The sequence below is a fragment of the Oryza sativa genome, chromosome 1 (genome assembly GCF_034140825.1).
Source record: "Oryza sativa Japonica Group chromosome 1, ASM3414082v1".
NCBI classification, from domain to species: Eukaryota; Viridiplantae; Streptophyta; class Magnoliopsida; order Poales; family Poaceae; genus Oryza; species Oryza sativa.
Genome location: NC_089035.1, coordinates 43,701,317 through 43,719,531, shown reverse-complemented (window position 1 = coordinate 43,719,531; position 18,215 = coordinate 43,701,317). Strand labels below are relative to the sequence as shown.

The 18,215-nt window shown below is 39.3% G+C and overlaps 2 protein-coding genes across 11 annotated transcripts; one reads left to right on the top strand and one right to left on the bottom strand.

Moving 5' to 3' along the window:
* Positions 1-870: 870 nt before the first annotated feature.
* LOC4324295 (probable E3 ubiquitin-protein ligase XBOS31) lies at positions 871-2,563 on the bottom strand. Its single transcript, NM_001428087.1, has one exon. The coding sequence runs from the start codon at positions 2,433-2,435 to the stop codon at positions 1,095-1,097; it is 1,341 nt and encodes a 446-aa protein (NP_001415016.1). The 5' UTR covers positions 2,436-2,563; the 3' UTR covers positions 871-1,094.
* A 4,738-nt stretch (positions 2,564-7,301) lies between these two features.
* LOC4324294 (uncharacterized) lies at positions 7,302-17,069 on the top strand. Of its 10 annotated transcripts, none has more exons than XM_066310738.1 (19): positions 7,302-7,687; positions 7,775-7,854; positions 7,947-7,997; positions 8,084-8,590; positions 8,735-8,986; positions 9,347-9,412; positions 9,837-10,013; positions 10,620-10,671; positions 10,753-11,040; positions 11,545-11,655; positions 11,892-12,080; positions 12,689-12,964; positions 13,508-14,116; positions 14,893-15,401; positions 15,502-15,562; positions 15,637-15,705; positions 15,903-16,103; positions 16,525-16,691; positions 16,802-17,069. In XM_066310738.1, exons 1-17 carry the CDS (start codon positions 7,454-7,456, stop codon positions 15,984-15,986), a joined length of 3,615 nt encoding a protein of 1,204 aa, XP_066166835.1. In that variant the 5' UTR covers positions 7,302-7,453; the 3' UTR covers positions 15,987-16,103; positions 16,525-16,691; positions 16,802-17,069. The 10 variants fall into 10 exon arrangements, with proteins under 10 accessions (XP_066166835.1, XP_015620965.1, XP_015620964.1 ...); XM_015765479.3 differs by having other exon boundaries at positions 8,732-8,986; positions 16,642-16,691; XM_015765478.3 differs by having other exon boundaries at positions 8,732-8,986; positions 16,606-16,691.
* Positions 17,070-18,215: the final 1,146 nt, after the last annotated feature.

Genomic DNA, 18,215 nt, shown 5'->3' with positions numbered 1-18,215 from the left:
TTGTATACTATATTGCTCAATGATAGGAGGAAGCCTTGTAAATATCTTGTGTACTTGCCGGCTGCTATCGTAATCCGGAAATTGAAACTGCCCTTTCCCTAACTAATTGATGTGGAAGTGGAAGTGCGTGCGTGCGTCCGAGACCAACAGGTTGGTGGCACTCCACTCGACCTCTTCCTCTTCCAATTCCAATTCCAATTCTAAGCACTAGCACCACGTTCCTGAAGCCAAATTGACTGGTGAAGTTTTCCCTGAATCAACTTCCTATCCATCTTATGCATGGAAGGCTTGGCTAGCAGCCGCAGCAGTATCTTTGTTTGATCGGCTCATCAATCTTTCTGGTCAAATGATGGTAATGGAACGTGTAATAAGGAGGAAGGCTTCTTAATTTTTATAACACCGGAAAGGCACACAAGTAGGTACGGTCTATGAGCTTTAACGTGTTGCTTACACTGCATTGACACTTGGCGATTGCATTGCACATTGTGTATTGCAGTTTCTGTGTGAAACCGTCAAGTTTGTCCAGTAATTTAATTTTCAGGAGGAAATCTGTCTTGGTCATAAACTTAATTATACTACTCTACATGATACAAAAGCCAACGCCGGGAGACACATGCATGCTAGCTATCCCTGGTCATGGTACTAATTAGAGAAGTAATTAGCGTTAAGTACAGTACAGTACAGGTGAGGTGGGTGATAGACTCACCTGCTGATTTGTAGGGAAACATTAAGATATATAGTACCTCTATGGAGATCTCATAGCTTTGGTAGTACTAGTACAATGTTTGTGCAACCATGCACATCCACTGGTGTTGGCCTTGTTATACTACTGCAGTATTTAGTGTAGTTGAGTATGAGTTTGATAATCGTACAATAAATAGGGAGTAAATATTATTTACCATGACAAGCCAAAAACAAGTATATACTACAAATTGAATGCAACACAAGACAATACAAATGCAATCCAATCCCAATATCCAATTCCTGTTTGCTATAATGAATAACCTAGCTTGAGCTTGTGGGAGGATTGATTGATTACCCAAAGCTCTAGTGCTAGTAAGGTGTAACTGCACAAAAAATGAATAGAGGGAGGGTCATGTGTCACAAATAGCAGCAGCGGCGGCGACAGAAGAGAAGTCGTGGTCAGGCTTGTCGGCGAGCTCTCCTACGCTGCTGCCGTCCACCACCAATCTCCCGGAGCCGCGGCCTATCCTGGAAAACGACCCCATGGCCGACGAGAGCCCCCCCTTGAAGCTGCTGCTTCTGCTCCTCGACCGGCGGCGGCTGTTGGTCTTGTTGGAGTTGGTGGTGGCGACGACGAGGCGGGAGATGGTGGTGCGGCAGAAGGGGCAGGCGGGCGGGTGGAGGAGGAGGGTCTTGGGGTTGGGCTTGCTGTGGCAGCAGATGGCCAGCGTGCACGCCGCGCACATCTGGTGCCCGCACTCCTTCACCTCCATGCTGCACGCCTGCTCGAAGCAGATGTTGCACGCCTCCTCCTCATCCTCGCTCTCCTCCTCCTCGTCGCCGCCCTTGATGTTGATGTCGCTGCCGTGCAGGATCCTCTTCTCCCTCTCCCTGTTGGCCTCCATCAGCGCCGCCTCCAGAAGTGCCTTGGCGTCCGCCTCCAGCTCGCCGATGAACTTGAGCGGGGACGGCCACACTATGGGCTCCGCCGCCGCCGGGTTCAGCAGCGCCGCGCACGCCCTGTGCCCCCGCCTCATCGCCACCGCGTACGCGATCCGCCCCGCCGAGTCCCTCTGGAGCCGGTCCGCCCCCCAGGCCAGCAGCTCCCTGATGCACTCCATGCTGCCGGCGCGTGCCGCCAGGTGCAGAGCCGTGCTCCCGGGGAATCCGTAGACGGCGGTTGGCGCCGACACGATGGCGCCCTTGTCGAGCAGCAGGCGCACGCAGGACGCGCGGGCGTGCCTCGCAGCCAGGTGCAGCGGCGTGGCGCCCCGCTCGTCCCTCACGTTGACGAAGCGCGCGAAACCCCAGGAGGCGGCCACGGGGCCCTGCGCCTGCGCCGCGGCGCCGAGGATGGCCTGCAGGCACTCGGCGTGGCCGTAGTAGGCGGCGTGGTGGAGGCACGTCCTGGCGCGCGGCGAGTCGAAGGTCAGGACGTTGGCGCCGCCGCGGAGGAGCCTGACCACGCACTCGGTGTTGCCACGCATGGCCGCCACCATCAGCGGCGTCTGCTTCTTGCGGCTCAGGACGTCCACGTCGCCGTCGCGATCCAGCAACATGGACAGTACCTGGAGGCGGCCGTTGGCGGCGGCGATGTGAAGAGCGGTGAAGCGGTCGTAGACTGTGGCGCGGCGGGCGAGCGCGGGGTCGGCGGCGAGGAGGGCGGAGAGGGCGTGGATGTCGCCCAGCTGCGCCGCGCGGAACAGGTCGTACTCGTCGGTGTCGCGGCTGCAGCTCAGGCCGTGCCCCATAGGTAGGACAGGATAGGGCGGCGACGGCGCCGGCGCCGGTGGGCAGAGCAAGTGAGTGGAGGCTTCAGCTTGGAACGACCGGCTCCATCGCTCTCTGTTTATTTATACTCCAAATCTTTTCGCTCGTAGCATTCCTCAAACCACTTGCCTTCCTCAATTTAGTCTTCGCTTTCTACACTGATTTCTTCTTCAACTACCATGCGTGCCTTTTTGTAATAATAAATATTAATTAATAAAGGCGTTAAGTCTATTTAACATTCACCCTTTTTTCTTCCGGTAGTTAGGATTGTTTCCAGACTTATGAACGTATATTCTCAAAACGGACATTTTCCCACAAGAATTTCTAGCTTCGTCATACTAGTAGAAATTCTAACGAGTCTATAAAAACATGTGTGTTCACATACATTAGTGGTGTTACAATAATTCTGGGGAGGTAAACTTTGGAACCTACTCCGGTGACACCAATTGAATTGGCATCATGCGCCAAAACAGGTCGGAAAAGTCGCTATTCATTATTTCAAAAAAAAAATCGCTATTCAGACAGGAACACTACTGTATATAACATCGTATCCACTTTTTTTTTTTGAAACCGAACATCGTATCCACTTATAATTGCTACTAGAAATTAAAACATTGCAGCCACTGAAATAGTACTGTATGATTTTTGAGGGAGCCTGGGAGAGTTTATCCAGTTTTAACCTTAATTTGATTGCAATCTTGGCCGCGCAGCTGCCTTTTACCCTTTTCTGACTTGTCAACGTGGATGTGACCTTTATTCTAAACAGTTAGGCCAGCTCAAACTCATGTTCAAAACGAGCCGCGCCAGCCGATGAGCTCGTTTAAGATCATTACATCTTTTTAAGTACTACTATGTCTTAATTAATGCTTAAGTCCATCAAAGTACTGTCTATATATCTGATGGTATATAATTACTACTAGTGCCTTAGTACTAAGTAATACTACTAATTGTTTTGTTAAAATATGATAAAGTTGGAGTATATTGTACAGGGGATGCAACAATCATGCAAACAAGCGGTTGTTAATTAATGAGCTAGCTAACCCCTTAATTAATTATAACACGGATCAAACATGCGATCTGAGACGACCGTGTTGATTTTCTTAAAATAAGAAACAAACTGGTTGTCGGTGCACGCTTGGCATCACCGGCTTGATTAATTATGCACCGCACGCAGTTTTGTACAAGGTTGTGTTTGGTACACTTTCAACTTCAACCATATTTACCTTGGGTTTCTCTAGCTTACTATTGGTACACTATTGCGTGGGCCATTTTCTATTCAAAATTCAGGTTTAAATCGAGACTCTATTTCTACTAGTCTACAAGCTCCATTTCCCATGAAAATACAGTACTCCATCCATTTCAAATTATTTATCGTTTTAGGTTTCTTTTATGTCAAACATTTCAAACTTTACCTATCAGTTTCTATAAACTTATATAGTTTAGTACCATAAGATATACTCCCTCCGTAAAAAAAACTCAACTTCTAGAGTATGAATTTTGTCCTACCTACTCTCAGTGTGTAAAACGAGAAGTTTTATTTCTTCAATACCCTTTACCTACCTATCACTTTTACTATTTTTTTCAATAAGAGCATTTTAGTCCTTCTTCATCTCCACTAATTCCACCTTGGGATGCTAGCTCTTTTGTGGGATGGAGGGAGTATATTCTTGATTCATGATACTTTAATAATACTCTCTCCGTCCTAAAATAAGCACAGCCATAAGTTTTCGTATCCAACTTTGATCGTCCGGTTTATTTGAATTTTTTTTTGAAAAAACTAAAAAGCATAAGTCACGCATAAAGTACTATTTATATTTTATAATCTAGTAACAATAAAAATACTAATCATAAAAAAAATTAAATAAGACAAATTTACATGTTTCTTAGAACTACACGGATTTCTAAAAATTAATGGTAAACATAGACATGTTTGACTTAGAATGATAGTTCTAAGTGTTATATTGAGGTTCTGTTTATTTCCCACGCAAAAACTTTTCACCATGTCACATCAAATATTTGGACACATTCATGGAGTATTAAATATAGAAAAAAAAACTAATCGCATAGATTGCGTGTAAAATGTGAGACGAATCTTTTAAGCCTAATTGATCCATGATTTGACAATGTGGTGCTACAGCAAACATTTGCTAATGGTAGCTTAATTAGGCTTAATAAATTTGTCTAGGTGAAATCTATAATTTGTTTTGTTATTGGTCTACGTTTAATATTTTAAATATGTGTCCATATATCCAATGTGATAAGCCAAAACTTTTCACCCCTGGATCTAAACCCAGCGTGAGTAAACGATCCACTTGAGAAATGTCACCATTCACCTGATTGATCGATGTGTTATTGAGTAAATAACTGTGCATGAAGAGAGACTTCTGAACATCCTTAATAATTGTTCCAACTTGGAGCATAACACTATAAGCTGCTAATGGCACTGCATATCTGCGATTAATGACTGGGTGTAGCTAGTTCTTCTGAATTGAAGAAGAATTGACTCACCAAAACATTTTGTTGCCTGCTAATTAACGTCGCAGTCGCAGGAACAATAGCTAATTAACAATAGGCTTAATTTTCGCGAACGCAACAATAAGCTTAATTAAGTATCAAATTATTCAATTAGAAAAGTATTACTTAAATTCTCTATCATGACTAGTACTAGTTTTCATTTGTTCAAACCACGCATATATACGTGCTGTCTTTTACGGTATAGGAGTACTATAGATCAACTAGTACTAGTATAAATATGGATGAAATCTAGAACCGAAAGTAAGCATAATAATCCCTTTCAAAGGAACAAATATAATCGTGCGTACGCATCGAATTAATTCTGGCTCTTAGGTCACTTGTGTGCACATATATAGATGCGTTTTTGTCGATGGATCGGAGCATTTTGCATGTGTAGTTTTCATGCATTTATTCAGTTTGTTTTTACTCGCACACTGCATCTGCATCCCATTTGGCGACTAGCATGTATTTATACAGTAAATTGCTATTCATCTCGATCTTTTACTAGTAGTAGTTTGTAATTGATGTGATGTCTGCTAACCTACACCAAATTAGTTTTAATAATTGTAACACTGAATATATTTTGATAATTTGTTTGTTTTATGTTAAAAATATTAATATATTTTTTATAAACTTGGTCGAACTTAAAAAAAATTAACTAGAAAAAATCAAAACGACTTATAATATTAAATGGAGGGAGTAGTATTTTGTACTGCCATGGATATATGGAGTAATTAATTAAACTGATGAACAAGCTGGCAGTGAAATGATTTCGACTGTATGTATGCGTATATAAGTTTTTCTGAATTACAGTACAGGGCTTAAATTCAGTTTCTTGACGCAACATACTACCAGATGCATCTGTTTGTATGTGAAGAAGGCAGATAGTTAGCTAGTCGCCTTGCTGTACAGGGTGAAAGGTCATTGTACTCTTGTTTTTAACATGACACCTAGCTAGCTAAGCTAATATCCTTCCATTGCACACACATGGCCTGGATGAATGAATGAATGTAATAGACCAAGTAGCTAATGCATGTGATGGCCAGTTTTCATTTTAAACATAAGACGCGTATCGATCAATCGATCACAGCAGGCATAAGCAGAGTAGTTGCATCTAAGATCCAACTTCTAAGGACTCTTAATAATACTCATACTGGTCATCAGTTTTACTTTATTAATTGTTGCTGCTTTGACTCAAGAAAGGACGATTAAAAGAAAATACTGATATTATAGTATGGATGCGACGATGACGTAGCGCTCTACGTGTTAATGACTAGCAATTTCGTTTTTCGTCAGCGGGCGATAGATCAACAAGTGCAGAAATACTAGAACAATGCAAGTTGACAGTATATACGCAGTCATGACAGTTACAAGTTAACCTATTAGTAATTGGAGTAGCTTGCTTGATCTTCATTCTTCGCCTGCAGCCTTTTGGATCGCTTTCAGAGGTTTCAGAGTTTGAGACTGAATCTTTGATGGTGTAGGTGATAGATGCTGCCCGGCGACAGGTTAGGCAATCAGCATTCGACATGCATGTAATTATCATTGAATTGTATAGTTGAAAGTAACACAAGCTGCTAGCAGTACCAGCTAATTTCAGCTGATTATATGGGCTCATTTACAGTCTGGACTATATATACTCATTTTTAGTCCGGATAGTGAACTCTGAACATGCATATAAAATGAAGAAGGGGGGAAAAAATACTGACTAGAGTTTTATACCGTTCTTTTTCTCCAGAAATTAAGACCTTGCTTTAGTAGTTCTGTTGTGTAGTATTCATATATAGTTAGATCCAATTACTCAAGATACGTTGAGACATCATCTATAAAAGAAGAGCACTGTTATTTCTAATCGTAGCCGATGGATCACTTGTATGTTTAATCGTAGCCATAATAAAAAATATAGTTGTATGTTAACCGTTCTATATTGATTGCAGATTAATATGTATCTTTAATTTTATACTGTTTTCAAGTGTTTTTAATTAGAAGGTTTATAAGGTCGGGACTTAGAAGGAAACTGTCCCTGTAGCGTCTTTGGGTGCAGTGCTGTTTAGAGAGAGGATGGACAATGTTGTTTGGTTCGAGATATTAGCCTTCAGTAATAGGAGTAGCAATATTAGTAGGAGTAAAAAAAAAAAATACTCCGATGACTTGAACAGGGACGGACCTATGATCGGCCTAAGGACCGAGCCAGCCCATGAAGACTTAGACCTTGTATGCTGTTTACATTAGGCCTATTGGGCCGAACGAGACGACGTATGATCATGTTTTGGGCCTCCTTTTTGGAGAAGGGAAGGCCCACATATAGATGTGGTGGTCGTCTTGTTGGTGGTGACAGGTCCTAACCTAGTAACCCTACACTGTCACAAAATTCACAATCGATCGAGGGATCCCAGGCGACGGAGCTCCGGCGAGCTCCGGCGGGCGTCGGCGTCGGCGTCGGCGGCAGTTAGGGCGAGGCTATCTAGGGCATCAGAGATCCGGGATGGCGGTCCAGGTCCAGGAGTCGAAGCGGGTGGGGAGGCAGCTGCCCCCTCACCGGCCACCGCGATCCGTCTCCCTCGCCGCTTCCATTTCCTTCTCCTCCGCCCGCAAGCCTCCCGAGCCGCTCCGCCGCGCCGTCGCCGACTGCCTCTCTCCTCCCGCTCCCCACACCCACACCCATGCCCCGCCACCCGCCGCTTCCTCTGCCCCCGCCGAGGCCTCCAGAACCCTCCGGGTAATAATAACAACTACTCCCCCTCTCTCTCTCTCTCTCTCTCCACCCTTCTTCTTACTTTTAATCTTCTGCTGTTCCTGCTGCCAGGATTATATCGCCAACCCATCAACCATCGATATGGCTTACAATGTCCTCATCGACCATGCTCTTGCTGAAAGAGATCGTAGGTATGCTTTCACCCTTCTTCCTTTCCTTTTTTATTTAATTTAATGCTTCTATCTATTCCCTTACAATATCCGCCTCGTTTCTTTTCAACCAGCCCCGCAGTTGTCCCTAAATGTGTCTCCTTGTTAAAGACTTATCTTATCAGGTAAGCTCATTCTCATTTCTCACTCTCTCTCTCTTCTAATTCTTCACACCTAAAACACTGAAACACTTTATTCACTCTTTAATCAGGTACACCCCAAGGGTGCAAACTCTACGCCAAATCGATCTCTTTTGCGCAAATACCATAGCAAAATGCGAACCATTGGGAACTCAGAGATCATCATCAGCTTCGCCACATTCCTCTGTTGCTGCTCCACCAATAACCAACTTTGCTTCACCATCTCTTGTCAAGTCTTTGAACTACGTCCGCTCATTAGTTGCCAGGCATATCCCAAAGTTGTCCTTCCAACCCATTGGCCACTCTGTTGCACCAACCTCTACAAAACAATCCCTCCCCTCACTTTCTTCCTTTTTCAACAAGTCCTTAGTTTCTCAGTTGACTCCAGAAGCTATTACCAACATGGATCTTGTTGAATCAAAGGAATCACATGCCCCTTCAGATTTAATATCATCAGCAACTGAAAAAGCTGATGGGGGAGAGCCTGCCGATGATACCAAATATATATCCTTTGACATTTTAAACTGGCGATGGCATGTATATGGTGAAAGACAAGCATCGGCTTCTACCAAAGAAAGGTACTTCTTTTGTGCTTATTACTTGGTTTGATTAGGTTGACTGGAATGTTTCCCTCTACTAGTTCCCTTGTGAAAATAGACCACACCGACTAATAAAAAAAAATATACAGATTTAAGAACACTGACTTCTTCCTTTATCAGCAGCAATGATTTTGCGGACCTTCAAGATTTTCATACACAGGGTTTTCTTGAAGTTGGTGCTGCAGCTCTTCTAGTTGGAGATATGGAGGCGAAGATTAATGATCAACAATGGAAATATTCTTTTATCCAGGACTTTCCTGATATTGATCTGTTGCAACCTTCAACTTCTACAGCAAGTACTTTTGCATCATCACAGAGTCACTTGAAAGCAATAACTGCCTCAAAACGCATGAAATCAGGCCCTAATCAAGTTTGGTAGGTTTTTTAAAGTGATGTATAGATGTCTCTGCATCAGTTTGCATGAAACATATTCACACTGCTTTACATTCTATTTTCATTTCTTTTTTTTTTCTTGAAAAGAAGACCCCTTGACATATCGATGCTCTTCAAGAATTTACCCTGGAAAATTTGCTGAACGTTTCTGGTTGTAATTATAATTCTTTTTGGGATTATTGCTTTTGACACCAGTGGTGTATACTAATTGTTTTATGTATATGTCCTTATGAGTAAAATCGTCATCACTAAACCAGTTATTGGACATAATGTTTATGTTTTTTTTGAAATCAACGATAAATGACAATTTCTTATCTATGGGACCATCTACTTCTTATGTAGGATGAACATACCTGCAAATACTTTCCAGCCTCGAGCACGTCCCCTTTTTCAGTATAGGCACTACAGGTACTTTTCTTGTTTCATTTATTCACTCTACATAATCCAGGGCAGCATTTGAAATGCTTATATAAGGCCGGTTTCAGTGTTGCATTACAGAAATTGAACTGTAAGTGTTTATATTACAGACATACAGATTGATGTAGACAATGAAAAGAAGAAACAACCAGTGCTTAATTGACAAACCTATGGAGACACAAATTATATTTTGTCAAATGATTCTCTCTCTCTCTCTCTCTCTCTCTCGCTGCCCCTATATCAATTTGCCATATTAATTGTAGATGATATGATGTTCTTCTATAAATCAACAGTACTCGTTTGAGATATATATAACTGTTCTTGAATATGAGTTTTGTCTCTTTATCTATTTTTTATGGTCATGTTTAACAATGCGCTTGAATGTCTTGCTTATTGTGTTACCCACTTTTACCAGTGAGCAGCAACCTTTAAAATTGAACCCTGCCGAAATTTCCGAAGTCATAGCTGAAGTTTGCTCAGAAACAACTTCAAACTCAAATCAGTTCAGTGCTCCATCAAGATTGACCACCCAGAGTCGCCAACCTTCAGCAGATGTGGCATTCAGTGTCCTTATCAAACTTGTTATCGACATGTAAATAACATTACACCCTATTCATTTCATTTTGTTTTGTTTCATTGTCCTCCATTCACACACCTGTAAATGTTCGTGATGTATTTCATTTACACTGGAATCCTTGATAGTGTGGCTGCGTAGTTTCTTTTAGGGCTTTTACTGATAGCTCAATTGTTGGCACCATTACTTATTCTTATATCATGTCTCAATGAATCATTTATTACCTGAATAAAATATTTTTATAGTTGAGGCAGCATTTAGAGTATAAAACACATACTTGTATCTCGCTCCCATTGAATTAGTAGTTCAAGTAATTAATTGCTGTTCCTTTGTGTACATAGTAATGTTGTGAGCTACTTCAGGAGATACACAGTGTAGATATCGATATTTCTGAGTAAATATGAACACATCTCAGTTAAAATAGTTGAGATTATCTTGATCCTGCCCAACTCTTACTGTAAGCCTGATGTAGCCTCTTTTTTCCCCTACAGCCTTTGAAACCATTTATTTAAATCCCTTTACCAATTTGCGAAGTTTCTGCTGTGCAGATATCTTTTTCATGTATCTTATGCTGTGCATATTCTCTGAGGGCTTAAATGATTTCCTTTATTTTCTTTGGTCCAGGTATATGATGGACTCGGAGGCCGCTGCCCCTCTAACACTATATATGCTTGAGGTGTTCTACTTTGCATGACAGTTAGACAGTGGCCCGAAAGGGATTGTGTGATTATATCACTAACATTTATATGCTTTTTAGGGTATGTTGAGCTCTCAAAAATCTCCTGCCAGGACAAAGGCATTTGATCTGATACTAAACCTTGGGATTCATGCACACCTGCTGGAGCCTATGATAGTTGAGAATGCACCACTTATTGAGAAAAGTGAAACTGTGAATCATTCTTATATGAACAACGAATATGGATCAAGTATGGATGAACAGAGGGCTACAGAATCTGAACAAGAGCAGAGGGTTAGTCCTGCTATTGATCAGTTTGAGTCGTGGCTTCTGAAAATAATGTTTGAGGTTCTTCTTCTCCTTGTTCAGGTGATTGTCACTCGATAGAATATTGATTTTATCATATACTCCCTCCGTATTTTAATGTATGACGCCGTTGACTTTTCGACCAACGTTTGACCATTCGTTTTATTCAAAATTTTTGTGCAAATATGAAAATATTTATGTCATGCTTAAAGAACATTTGATGACAAATCAAGTCACAATAAAATAAATGATAATTACATAATTTTTTTGAATAAGACGAATGGTCAAATGTTAGACAAAAAGTCAACGGCGTCATACATTAAAATATGAAGGTAGTATTAAGCTACTTCAAATTGAGTCTACTTTTATGCCCAAGTAATTTGCAACTGATGATTATGTGATGGTGCTTCTACCAGTTTGCTTCCTATGGAAACTGGTTAACTCTGAGTGAATTGATTATTTGTTGTTCTGTTCCATTTGTCTTTATGTTTTTCTACGGGATGCTCAATTTTGTAGTATGCTGATACATATCACATGTGGCTCTGTTTGCTATTCTTGGTTTCGTAGATGGAGGAGCGGCAAGAGATTGTATGGGCATCAGCTTTGAGCTGTCTATTTTATTTTGTATGTGATGGAGGAAAAATCATTAGGAGTAGACTTGGAGGTCTGGACATAAGGGTAAGAAAACATACTTTCTTCAAAATTTCTCTCTCTTGACTAGCAGCATTTTCTTAGTCCAATTACTCACATGCCTTTTAGGTTATGTAAAAATGTGGATTACTGTTTGTTAATCTTGGAGTTGCAAAAGCAAATGTATGAACACATATGCTATGTAGTTTCAACTAATTTCTGTCAGTAAATTATCTCTTTTTGAGGAGGATATAACTATTTGCATCTTTTTTTACCATATATAGGTAATCAAGACTCTTCTTGAGATAAGTGTGGAGCATTCGTGGGCAAAAGTAGTGCACAGCAAACTTATTTGCATGCTGACAAATATGTTGTATCAAGTATCTGATGGAGCTCCAAACGGTGCCATTGATACACATTTTCTTCCTGACCAGATAGATCGCGTTGGTGGAGTTGACTATATCTGTCTCGAGGTTAGTTTTATACTCTTTTCCTATGTGTAGATGGCCTATGCTGCTTTATATATGGCTTTTTGATTAGCGAGCTTTCTGTCTATTTGACTGGATATTCTACTATTAGTGTCTTAGTTGTGCACAAATTACTACTCCCTCCGTCCCAAAATATAACTACTTCTAGCCTTCAAACTTGTCCCAAAATATAGCAACTTCTCTACCTACATCTCTTCTCAACCAATCACAGTCTTCCACCATTCAAATTTCCTGCATATCTCTTCTCAACCAATCACAACCTTCCACCATTTTTTAATTCCAGCAACTTTCTTAATACCCATGTCCAACCCTAACACTTTATATTTTGGGACGGAGGTAGTAGTAAACAGTAAGAAGCAAGGAATCATAATTGATTTATGGGCCTGCCAATGGTCTGCGCTCTCTCTCGAACCTACATGTCTTTATGAAACAATAATTCAGCTCAATATCCCTTTCTAATAATCATGATAGTATTGTTCTCGGACTTCATTAAGAGGTTTATGTTTGTGGTGTTTTTCATTCAGTTGCATCACTACATTTTATGCAGAGTCATTAACAAAGAGATGTTTATGCATATACCTTTTCATTTGCAGTATTCACGAGCCAACTCAAGGGAGGAGAAGCGGGATTTGTTCTTTGTTCTATTTGACTATGTATTGCATCAAATAAATGAAACATTCTTGGCTGGCGGCCTTTCGACCTACACTTATGATGATGCTCAGCCCCTTGCTTCCCTTCTTGCATGTGCTGATGCTCCAGAGGCCTTCTATATTTCTGTGAAGCACGGTGTTGAAGGCGTTGGAGACATGCTGAGAAAAGCTATATCATCAGCTTTGTCACAGTCAACAGAATATGAGCAGTTGAATGTGGTATTATGCTTTTGACTTGTGTGTTACTAATATATGTTGCACGCTTAAGAAGCTAAGAGTAGACATTACAACACTTTTGTTGAGTTTCTATTTCATGTCACTAAACCACAAATATGCACAATTGTGTGTAATGGGAAACTGTATCCACAATCTTCATAGCTTCTAAAATCAACTCTATTATGTGATTTCAACAAATAATGATCCATATACATGCACAATTGCACCTAAAAAGCAACAGTTGATGCCAACAAATAAAATCCCCATGCTATTTGTATTACCTGGTATTGCAGATTGCTGCTATGCACGTTTCTTCTGTTTGTTGGACTTCATTTGTGTAATTGACACGACAATGCAATATACTTCTCTTCTGTATATTAATATTGTAGTATGTTAATGTTTTCTTCTGTATAAAGTAAGGATGTTTTATTCTGTATAAAGTAAGGACTAGGGACAGTGTTGGCGACGAACTTGAAGCAGCACATTATTTTTTTAAAAAAAAAATCTATTTATGTGTTTATTCTGATTGATTCTCAATATTTGTAGCTTCTGGACAAGGTTATCAGGAAACTTGATGGAACAGTCAGCACATTTTCTAGGATTGACACTGAGTTTGCTTATATGATCCAAGTAACAAAATCTTACAAGTGTTTCAGCAGCATTAGAGATGGACATGAAGATGCTGATGTTGCACTTAGAGCAAGGCTTTGCTGGGCTACTTTGCACTCACTTCTTAACTCGCAGATTTCATCATATAGGCATCATGGATATATTTGGTTAGTTGAATTGCTCCTTTCAGAAATCAGTGAGGAAACAGATGGTTCTATATGGTCTAAAATCCAAAAGCTCCAAGACGAAATTGAAGTTGCCGGAAGCCAAGATTTGTCATCCTCAGAAGTTTCATTGCCTGTTTGTCTGCTATGTGGGCTTCTGAAGTCAAAACATAACTTCATTAGATGGGGATTTCTATATGTTCTGGACAAATTTTTGATGCGTTGCAAATTATTATTAGATGACAATGACATGCAAGAGCACACAGTTGCTGATCATAGCAAACATCGCCTGGACAAAGCTTTTGCGGTTATAGATATTATGAACAGTGCTTTGTTGCTTGTGGTCCAAAATAATGAGACAGACCATATTAACATCTTAAAGGTGATTACTTTCACATGAGTGCAATTGGCACTTATGGTACAAGCCATAATTGGTAGTGTATGTAGCAGTTTCCTCCTTAAAACTTAAGTGTTTTTCCCGGTACTTGGGAGGCACCAATAGGTACTGATACCACCTAATGTTAATCTTTTAAACCTCTTGGCACCTCCCAAGAATCCTTAGGAACTCAAGATAAAAAAGTTAACTTATAAAAGTTTGCAGAAGGGAATCAGTTTTTTTTAGACGTATGAGTAACATTATAATGCTTATTGATTATTTTGCTGTTCCATGTTATTGATTGCTGCTCATAAAGTTTGAATTTAGAATGGTCAAACCTCCTCCCGAGCTTGCAGTTTCTGTTTGTCAAGCTAGTACTTTTTTTTTTCTGTTGTTAGATGATTCCTAATTATATTCTTTCTTTCTTTTTTAAGTGGTGGCCATATTTTGTCAGTAGCATTTGGCAGCAACATACCTGCTCGGTTGATTAGCTTATTTTGCAGTTAAAATTAGATTCTTACAGCCAATATTCTGGCATATAAGAACTACTGAGAAGGATTTGGATGAAGAATCATGAAGATACAGCTAATCGTAACCAATCTAAAAATTTTTCAAGTTCAACTTTTGTTTTAAATAAAAATGAAATTAGCTAATTTTGTTTCTCCTCGCCCTTATTAACTGCTTAAAGTCAGTTACCTCTGTGGTGCCCTGTGGAATGAGCTGTTTAAACAAACTAGTATTATTGAGTTCTATCCTCTCTGATCTGTAGTTTCCTCATGCAGATGTGTGATATGTTGTTTTCTCAATTATGTCTGAGACTGCCATCTTCAAATGTGATGCATATGGGTGGGCTTCAATCCCTTGGTCAACTTTTTGGTTGTACAACTAAGAACATCGAGAGCCATCTGGAAACTCTTGCGTCGCATCAAAATGTTGGAAACAAGAACTTTTGCAGGAGTGAGACATTGCAAGACATAAGCGTAAATCAAACTGCTCAAACCACTTTACTCTCCGAGACATCAATGGCAGCACTACTTCTGAGAGGCCTTGCGATAGCTCCTATGCAGCTTGTAGCACGCGTACCAACTTCATTGTTTTTCTGGCCATTGATGCAACTTGAAGGGGCAGCTAGCGATGATATTGCATTGGGTATTGCTGTTGGTAGCACAGGTAGAGGCAATCTCCCTGGTGCTACGTCAGATATTCGAGCAGCGCTTCTTTTACTCTTGATTGGTAAATGCACAGCTGACCAGGAAGCTCTTAAGGAAGTAGAAGGCAATGAATTCTTCAGGTAATCTTTTCTATTCTACATAGATTAGTTACATAATGTGTTGTATGTGTAGCTAACACATGATGATGATGTTTGCCCCTTAATTAATCAACACCAACAGGGGTCTTCTAGATGATACAGACTCAAGGGTAGCATATTATTCTGCTGCTTTTCTCTTGAAGGTATGCCTATCACAATTGTTGATTGTTTGCTTATAGTTCTGGTCCACTTTGATTGATAAAAATTATATGCACAGAGAATGATGACAGAAGAGCCAGATACCTACCAACGGATGCTTCAAAGTCTCATCTCAAAAGCTCAACAGGTGGAGCCTCTTTTTTCCTATCTCATTATGGGGGTGAAATTTGAAGTATTACATGAATGCCATCCATATGCATCGGTTTATCTAGATTAGTTTCTGGTTTCACGCCAGGTGCTTCAAGTGTCGTAGGAGGTTTCATTTCATGCATATCTGATATCTCAATTATGTCGGTACTGACATGTTATTTACATTGTTGCCAGTGTAACAATGAAAAACTGCTGGAGAACCCATACCTTCAAATGCGTGGGATACTGCAGTTGTCAAACGATCTAGGAGTTCAATAATCACTCGAATGTGCTATTTCTGTGGATAGAAGCATGGGCTAGAATTGGTACTTTCAACTATGCTCATTGCAGTATAATAATCTGTGGCTGTGTTCCTCTGCTCCAAACTATGAAAAGGTGTGTGCAGCTAAACTTCATCACAAACTAGCTTCTGGCTGCAGTTCCTGTGAATTTGCATAACACCTTTTGGATGACCTCTCACCACTTTTATCTTACATATGGAAATTCACATTATTTCTTCAGTGCTTTGCAATGTTAGTGGAAATAAGAAATAAGATGCACACATGTCCTGTTTAGGCCGAACATTTATTGACACATGTCCAGTCTGTCAATACTTTTTACATACTGCAGCACAATGCTTCTTCAATCCTTGCAGTGGATTTTGGAGATAAACAACCTGTTTTAACTGCCCCATATATTGATATTGACATATTGTATCTGCAGTTGACTTGCCTGTGTTGATCTGCTTGTATTAGAACCGTAGAACTTGGCATGGTGTACTTTATGAGGTTACTAATGGTTTTGAAAATAACTACAGATATTAGTGCAAGTGCATGGTGTAAATTCCTTCGTCCGGATGCATGCACATGCCTCTGAAGTTCTTAATTGTTTATTATAGGATCTGAATCACCTGTCACCTGCAAGCTGATTACAGGATCTAAGCGTTGTGGCTACCTCAATGAAGTATGACTAAGTTTGGGCGAGGTGCGCATAAATGCGACTCTGCAATTTTGTAGCCAACCATTAAGATTGAGCCAGCGCAAGTTTTTGAGAGGGATGCTGGGATCAATAATAGTATGTGTGTTTATTTGCAGCGTTGTTCCAACGAAAGTAACAAGGGTGTACATGTTTGCATGCTAGTGTTATTTGCTACCTGGAAGAAACCAAACCTTGCAGATATCAGTGAACTTCCAGACAACTTATTATTGTTTTCTTCTTTTTTTTTGGAAAAATTAACTTGTGATTCTTAGATTCGTATTGAGAGTTAACATTGTAAATGCGTAGGGTGAAACAGAAAAATTTTGCTTATGGTAATTGAATAGTACATCTCCTGTACAATATGGAGTGTAAAATTTACTGCTACCATTTTGTTAGTTGCTAGTATTATGCACACGTGTCGCACTTTTTGAGATATATTTGATCATTCGTCTAATTAAAAAAATTGTAATTAATACTTATTTTGTTGTGGCTTGATTTATCATTAACATTTCTTTAAGAATGACTTATATTTTTGTTTGTTTGTAAAAAATATTGAATAAGACGAATGGTCAAATGTATGAAAAAGTCAACGGCAATATATATATATATATATATATATATATATATATATATATATATATATATATATATATATATATATATATATATATATATATATATATATATATATATATATATATATATATATATATATATATATATATATATATATATATATATATATATATATATATATATATATATATATATATATATATATATATATATATATATATATATATATATATATATATATATATATATAGGACACTCATATGGGGCACCATGGTGCCCGGGCACCATGGTATCTAATGCACAAAATCACTCAAATTTTTCAAAATTTTCAAATTGTGAGTATATACCTAGTTATAATAATTTGATTTATACCTTTACTTATCAACAAAACAACTCAAATTTAACTTTATTTCACAATCCATGATTACATACCTAACAAATTATATGTATGGATGCTATATACCTAGAATCAAAATCTAACAAAAACAAGTTCAAATTCAGTTCAAACTTGCTTTAAACTAGTTAGTAAAGTAGTTAATGTTAATACCTAAGTAATTGAAAAAGTTTCATACTAATTTGAATTGGGTATATACTCAATTTCAACAATGGTGCCCGGGCACCATGGAGCACCAAACAAATTTACTATATATATATATATATATATATATATATATATATATATTAAAAAAAGGAGGTATTTCATGAATGTCAGTTTGGATGAAATCGTAGGAAAAACATATGAATCAAATGAGAGATACAGTCAAAGAAAATTTTCCAATAAGTTAAACTTATTCAAACTTCCCTTCACATTCTCCTTGTATCGAGCCATCCTAAATGGTTTTCACATGAGACAGTTTATTTTCTTCAAATTTTTGTTAAATTCCTCTGTTTCGAAGAAGGCATCAAATGGTGTCCAATTTTATTTCAAAGGGCTATCTTAGAAGAGAGGGGAAA